Raw genomic sequence first — 7693 nt, 5'->3', positions numbered from 1 at the left:
CTGCACCTGCATGCCTACCTTCAATGACTGGTGTACCATGACACCCAGGTCTCGCTGCATCTCCCCCTTTCCCAATCGGCCACCATTTAGATAATAAATATGGTTTATGGCTTATATGAATGATCTAACTCAATTTACAAATTTACAGACATCATCGTGGTGGGTCGGATATTAAATACAGCCTGAACACCGGTTTTCAGGGAACCCTCAGTTCCAGAGCCTTTCTAGATTATCTATTTTCCCAGGCCAACAGAGGTAACGTGATAATGAAACGATAATACACCCTTGGCCTGCTAATGGCACATTTTCTGTGTCTCTAAAGCACCATGGAGTGCCAGAAACCTTAAAAAACAAATATAAAATGTAAACAGAATGTAAACGGAATGATGTACTGACTCATCCCCAGCTCCCACCATCTCTCTGGCCATTTAGAACCCTGGCTCCTGACCCCACTCCCGACTGGCAAGAAGCACCAGTGAGTCCCTCTCACCTGCTGCTGTTTCTTCCTGTCGGCTGTGGCTTTATCCGCTCCCTGCTTGACTACCGCCGCATGCTGCTCTCCTTGCTCTGCCCAGTTGTCCTCTTCCCCCCCCCCCCCCCCCCCCCCCCCCACCCTTATCCTCCTTCCACCGCTACAGCTGAGGCTCTAAACGGCTGGTGAGACGGTGGAGGCTGGGGATGGTCATTCCATTCACATTCACTTTAGAATGCCATCTGAAGCCGCTCAGGGAATTTCAAATGAACTCTTGTCCAGATTATAGAAGTATAGAAGTTGGGATGTAATGTTAAAATTGTACAAGGCATTGATGAGGCCAATTCTGGAGTATGGTGTACAATTTTGGTCGCCTAATTATAGGAAGGATGTCAACAAAATAGAGAGAGTACAGATGAGATTTACTAGAATGTTGCCTGGGTTTCAGCAACTATGTTACAGAGAAAGGTTGAACAAGTTAGATCTTTATTCTTTGGAGCGCAGAAGGTTAAGGGGGGACTTGATAGAGATTTATAAAATGATGAGAGGGATAGACAGAGTTGACGTGGATAAGCTTTTCCCACTGAGAGTAGGGAAGATTCAAACAAGAGGACATGACGAGAATGAAGGGACAGAAGCTTAGGGGTAACATGAGGGGGAACTTCTTTACTCAGAGAGTGGTAGCTGTGTGGAATGAGCTTCCAGTGAAGGTGGTGGAGGCAGGTTCGATTTTATCATTTAAAAATAAATTGGATAGTTATATGGACGGGAAAGGAATGAAGGGTTATGGTCTGAGTGCAGGTAGATGGGACTAGGGGAGAATACGTGTTCGGCACGGACTAGAAGGGCCGAGATGGCCTGTTTCCGTGCTGTAATTGTTATATGGTTATATTATATGGTTATATTATAGGGGAGGCTGGACCACCAGTTCACAGAAAATCAGTGTAATGATGAGATGGAAGCCAGGAAGGAGACTGAGACCTCATTTCCTGGTGACAAGACAACACTGTTTCCCTCAATATCAGCAAGACAAAGGAGATTGTGATCGGAAGCGAAGCAGTACATATGGCCTGGTATACACCCCTGGCCTGCTGATCACACCTCATAGAGGGATCTATTCTAAAGTAGAGCTAGTTGAAAGCTTCAAGTTCTGAGGAGTAAATATCATCAGCAACTAGTCCTGGGCCAGCCATATTAAAGCAATGGCCAAGAACACACATCAACAGCTATACTCCATAGAACACTTAGGAAGTTCGGCATGTCATAACGTCATGTGATAGGAGCAGAATTAGGCCATTCGACCCATCAAGTCTATTTCACCATTCAATCATGGCTGATCTATCTCTCTCCTAACCTCATTCTTCTGCCTTCTCCCCACAACCCCTGACACCCATACTAATCAAGAATCTATCTGTCTCTGCCTTGAAAATATCCATTGAATTGCCCTCCACAGCCTTCTGTGGCAAATAAATCCACATATTCACCACCCTCTGACCAAAGAAATTCCTCCTGATCTCCTTCCTAAAGGAACATCCTTTAATTCTGAGGCTATGACCTCTAGTCCTGGACTCTCCCACTAGTGGAAACATCCTCTCCACGTCCACTCTATCCAAGCTTTTCACTATTCAGTAAGTTTCAATGAGGTCCCCCTCATTCTTCTAAACTCCAGCAAGTACAGTCCTAGTGCCGTCAAACGCTTATCATATGTTAACCCACTCATTCCTGGGATCATTCTTGTAAACCTCCTCTGGACCCTCTCCAGAGCCAGCAAATCCTTCCTCAGATATGGTGCCCAAAATTACTCACAATACTCCAAATGCGGCCTGACCAGCACCTTGTAGAGCCTCAGCACTACATCCCTGTTTTTGTGTTCTGGTCCTCTTGAAATAAATGCTAGCATTACGTCTGAACATTCTCACCAACTTCCACAGGTGCGCCATTGAAATAATTTTAAGGGGATGCATCACAACATGGTTTGGGTAAGCTCTATCCAAGGCAACAAGAAATAGCAGAAAACTGTGGATGCAACCCAGACCATCACGCAAACCAACCTCCCTCCCTTTCATTAAATCCATCTACACTTCCAGCTGCCTCGGCAAGACCAGTAGCACAATCAAGGATGAATCTTACACTGGACATTCCTCTTCTCCCCTCTCCCAACAGGCAAGAGGTAAGAAGTGTGCATCATAGATCATACTGGCATTGCAGTATCACATTCACTCAAATGCCGTTGTCTCAGACCTCCAGTGATCGGAGCCTGATCCTAGCTTATGGTCTGTGTGGAGTTTACATGTTCTCTCTGCTACTGTGTACATTTTTAGAGGCCCTTCAGCCCACCGAGTCCAGGTAAATGACTGATCAACCATTCACATTAGTTCTATATTGTCCTATTTTCTCATGGACTAGACACTAAACACACTAGAAGCAAATTACAGAGCATAATTAACCTACAAACCCACACGACTGGAATGGGGGAATAAAACGGAGTACCCAGAGGAAACCCACATGGTCACAGGGAGAATGTACAGAAGTATCCGAGGCCAAGATTCAACCCAGGTCTCTGGTGCAGTTAGCTCCACAGTGCCTCCCATTTTTTGAGTCAATGAGCATGTGAGAGATAATAGTTTACAGGGAAGTAAAATGGTGGAATGGGATTGATCATGTTGCTCTTAGAGTCAGCATTAGTTTGATGGGCCAAATGACCTCCTACATCATGATAAATGTGAAATGTTAGCTGATGTTCAAACTCTAAAACTCATAACTTGAGTTCTTCCAGTCCTGTAGCTGTTGTGATCCAGAGCAGAGGAAACACCACCAACTCCTTGCTTAAAAAGGTTTATTTAAACTTATTGGATTCTGGTTCCTGCAAATACGTTTCATCACCGGCACACCTTTAGAATTCATCAGAGCTATTTTCTGGATTTCTTTTAATGATCACAATTCTCTTTTCTCTGGTGCACTTAAACTCATTTTACTGCACTCCATTTTTGAGCATTCTTCTTGTAAGTGAGAATTTAGGAAAGAGTTCCACTTAGTTTCAAAACATTACCACAGTAAATTCACATATGTTTAAACATTCACCTAAACCAGGCATTTTTAAACTATTGCATTGTCAAATCCAAATCAATAATTAAGACATATCTATAATTAAAAATTACCAATTTTTCCATCCCAACTCACGTGGAGATAACTGCAGCATCGCCAAATGTTTTAATGTTACGATCGACAAATTTACCAGATTGGTCAAACCAAACCAATTGCTCTCAGTGCAATTTTAATACACTAACCTCAAAGCTTGATCAATTGCAAATCCTAGATTTTTATTTTATCCATTAAAAATCGTTGGGAACGGAGATAAAATTCTTGAATAGTAACAGTGTGTTCAATATGTTTTAGGTCATGGCCTGAAGCAGCTCAGCAAAATGCCATATCAAACCTCTGACGCTGTATATGCCAGAACACTCTTGTTCAAAAATTCCTGTAGATTCACATTAGGATCACTGAGGTCCAATTGAAGGAACGTATCTGCCAATGCTTTGTATGTTTCCAACTGGTTTGCTTTTGTAGGACAGTCAAGACGACAAATGGGTTGTCCACTGCGATACAGTTCAGATATCTGTGTCCCTCGCTTCACCACCTCTGGTGGCATCCCAGCCAGTGTAGCTATATTGGCAGCGTAGCTGTCGGTAGAAACACCGTCCTTTAGCTGGTAGAAAAACACCAGCTCCTCCCCATCCTGTATGGTCTCCAGCATTAGGTAACGTATTAGGTTAATAGTAGGGAGTAGTTGTAGCTGAACTAAACTATGAAAATTGGTAGATACAAAGATATGCGGGCACTTCACATCTTGCTGCACCCAATGCCTTAAAACAGCTGCAAGAAGTGATAAGCCATCAACACTGTTGGTTCCTTTTCCAAACTCATCAATTAGTACTAGAGATCTCTCTGTAGCACTGTTAACTGCAGCAGCCACCTGATTTAAGTCTATGATAAATGTGGAGAGCCCCACAGACACTGATTCACGACTTTGGATCCTCGTGTAAATACCATCTATTAATCCAATTTCTGCATCTGTGGCAGGTACATAACTACCTATTAGTGCCATGAATACTATTAGGCCAACCTCCTTGAGATATACACTTTTGCCACTGGAATTTGGACCAGTGAGGATACTTATCTTTCCATGTTCTCCACCAGTACTGATAGGGTTTGAAACAAATGTCCTTGTGCACATTTCCATGAGAGGATGTCTTCCATCTTTAATATTGATTATATTCTTGCTGGTTAACCTTGGCCTTATATAGGTATTTTCTCGGGCCACAACAGCCATGGCAATTAAGCAATCCAAATGAGCTGTATATTCCATCACATCGAAAAGAACTGCAGACTTCTCCAAAACCTTTACCTGCAGCTGGTACATGACAGCTGTCTCAAGGTCCCGGATTTCACAATGCAAGTCTCCCAACATTGTATCAAGCTCTTTGGTTCTGGCACTTCTATAATGAAGCCTACCCTCGGATAGAAACATGAAATCCAGTCCCTCTATTTCAAAATCATCCTTGTCTACCATGCTTGGAAGGCGTGGAATAGTGAGAAGAAATCCTATCAGAGGGATGTAGATAACACAGCATGAAGGAATCCTGCTGTCTAGTAGGGTTAGTTCATTCCTTGCTACTTCAGTTAAGAAATCTGACAGACCCATCAGTTTTCGTTTTTTCTCATCTATAGCTGGGTCCACGTTTGGCCGAACAGTGAATCTGTTCTCCGTATTACTACCTTCAAAATCCACCACTTTTGTTATGAGACTGGCAATATAATGAAGATCATCTGTGAAAGTGTGAGAGATCTTTGCAAAGAGCTCTACAGATCTGGGCAGGGATGTGCAAGTGTCCCCAATGCACACAGCGTTGTACACTGTCTTATAAAGGGCTTGCCAGTCACTCACTTTGGTGTACGATAGTGTCATCCTTTTCAGAATTGATGGGACATTTCTGATGTGTTTCAAGCAGTCCTGAAGCGTCTGCACTATCTCAGTGTTTCTTGCCAGCATGAAAAACTGGATGGCATCCAGCCTCTTGTTCAGCTCCTCCGGGTTTATCGTAGGACGCATGAACCACAGCCTCATCAGCTTTGTCCCCCATTGGGATCTGCAGCGATTCATAACTCCGAACAAGCTGAGTCCTTCTTTCACCCCTGACGCCAGTTTGTACACAGATGGGTGCACCTCTGACTTAAAAATCTGCAACACGCAGTAAGCGTCCTGGTCAATGTGAACGATGTCATTAAGGACAAATTTCTTGATTGCCAGGATGGGGACGCTCACGCTGGGATCTTCTAATTCCACTCCAATCCTCCTCCTCTCTATAAACTTCAGAAGCCCCCCGAGTGCTCGCAACATGGTGGTGCACTCGAATGGGATGATTGCCGCCAGGTACACGATCTTCTCTGCTTCGGTCAGATGAGAGGGGACAAAGGGCAAGTTGGCAGACAGCACCCGCTGCTTGCTGATATTGAGCCCAAAGTCCACGTTGGGGAAGAGAGCTATTTCTGGCTTCCCATCCTCTCCGTTGTTGGCCGTCCCCATTGCTTGGAGGAAGTCCGCCATAATGTGGTCTTGCTTCGCACTTGTTAAGATGCACCGGGGCTGGATTTCTTCCAATACTTTCTTCAGCAACTTGAGATCCTGTGAGTCGGGGGTATCGGACATGATGTAAACGGTACAGTCATTTGCGTTGTAGTAAGCGAGCCCAAGCTGTCCGCTGTGCCACAGGACGCTCGCATACACCTCGGGCTGGGTGGAGGCATCCGCGTCATCCACCGCAGCCGTTGTCGGTGGAGCAGAGTTATTCATTGGGGCATTCGTTTTATAATCCTGCACACGTTAGGCTTCATCCCCGCGGTTTATTTACACCGCCATTTCCGACTTCCAAGGCGGCCGCGAATGTGACCGCGGTTGGCTGCAGTCGCGCGTGGGGGCGATTGGCCCGGAGTCTCGTGCGGTCCCGGTCTCCCGCGCGAGGGAGGTGGCGGTTGGGCACGTGTCGCGCGCGGTCCGGTTCTCCCGCGGTCCGGTTCCCCGCGCGAGGGAGGTGGCGGTTGGGCACGAGTCGCGCGCGGACCGGTTCCCCGCGCGAGGGAGGCGGCGGTTGGGCACGTGTCGCGCGTGGTCCGGTTCTCCCGCGCGAGGGAGGTGGCGGTTGGGCACGTGTCGCGCGCGGTCCGGTTCTCCCTCGCAAGGGAGGAGGTGGCGGCTTCTCCCCATATCCCTTGACTCCACCTGCCCCGAGAGTAACACTCCCTTAAATCCATCCAGTGACTTGGCCTCCACTGCACTCTGTGGCAGGGAATTCCATAAATTCACAACTCTCGGGGTGAAATTTTTTTTTCTCACCTCAGTCTTAAATGACCTCCCCTTTATTCGAAGACTGTGGCCCCTGGTTCTGGACTCGCCCAACATTGGGAACATTTTTCCTGCATCTAGCTTGCCCAGTCCTTTTATAATTTTGTATGTTTCTACAAGATCCCCCTCATCCTTATAAACCCCAGGAGTCCGGGGCAATTAATCAATGGATGAGGAATTGGGACACAGAGAGAATGGCAATTCGTTTGCACGAGTGCCTTTGATGAAGTTGAATTTTAGTTAAAAATATAAGAAGATATTAAATTGGCTTCTGGGCTAGCTTACAGCTTATATTTAGTCTCAAATTAGGCTTGCCTCAGGTTGCGGTGTGTGAGATAATAAATACTATAACATTGTCTCCCAAGTGGCAAGCAGAGAGGAGCTAGATCTCTTTGATGTATTGGATGTAAGATGTCGTAAACCAAGTGTCCTATGTTTATGAGGGACCAAGTGACGAGAGAGGAAGCAGAGGAGCTAGCTAGAGTCATCTCTTTGAAGTACGATGTCGTAAACCAAGTGTCCTATGTTTATGAGGGAGGAGGTGACAAGAGAGGAGAAGCAAGACTGATCTAAGGGATTGTGACAAAATGCCTTTGATGTGATGTCTTTTCCTGTACCTCTGACCATGAATAATGTCTGTGGAATGTGCTAAGGTGACAAAGAAACCGTATAAAATGCGATGTAATTCTGTTGTTCAAAGAAGGTGGATGAGGACGGTGAAGTGTCTGTAATTGCTCACTTGACTGGAGTTCTCCCTCCCTTCCATCGGCCGATAATAGGTAAAGTTTTGAACTGGTCTACCAAACAGTTTGTGTGGTGTC

At 45.6% G+C, this 7693-nt stretch overlaps 1 protein-coding gene across 1 annotated transcript; it reads right to left on the bottom strand.

The window, feature by feature from the left end:
* Positions 1 to 1046: 1046 nt before the first annotated feature.
* Positions 1047 to 6528, bottom strand: msh5 (mutS homolog 5). Its single transcript, XM_055635076.1, has one exon. It carries the CDS (start codon positions 6321 to 6323, stop codon positions 3903 to 3905), a length of 2421 nt encoding a protein of 806 aa, XP_055491051.1. The 5' UTR covers positions 6324 to 6528; the 3' UTR covers positions 1047 to 3902.
* Between the last annotated feature and the right edge of the window lie 1165 nt (positions 6529 to 7693).

This window comes from Leucoraja erinacea, chromosome 5, assembly GCF_028641065.1.
Source record: "Leucoraja erinacea ecotype New England chromosome 5, Leri_hhj_1, whole genome shotgun sequence".
Taxonomy (NCBI): Eukaryota; Metazoa; Chordata; class Chondrichthyes; order Rajiformes; family Rajidae; genus Leucoraja; species Leucoraja erinaceus.
This window is presented reverse-complemented; position numbering and strand designations above follow the sequence as displayed.

What these genes read in the sequence shown, in the direction of transcription:
- msh5 (XM_055635076.1), bottom strand. Translation starts at nt 6,323, where the DNA reads ATGAATAACTCTGCTCCACCGACAACGGCTGCGGTGGATGACGCGGAT.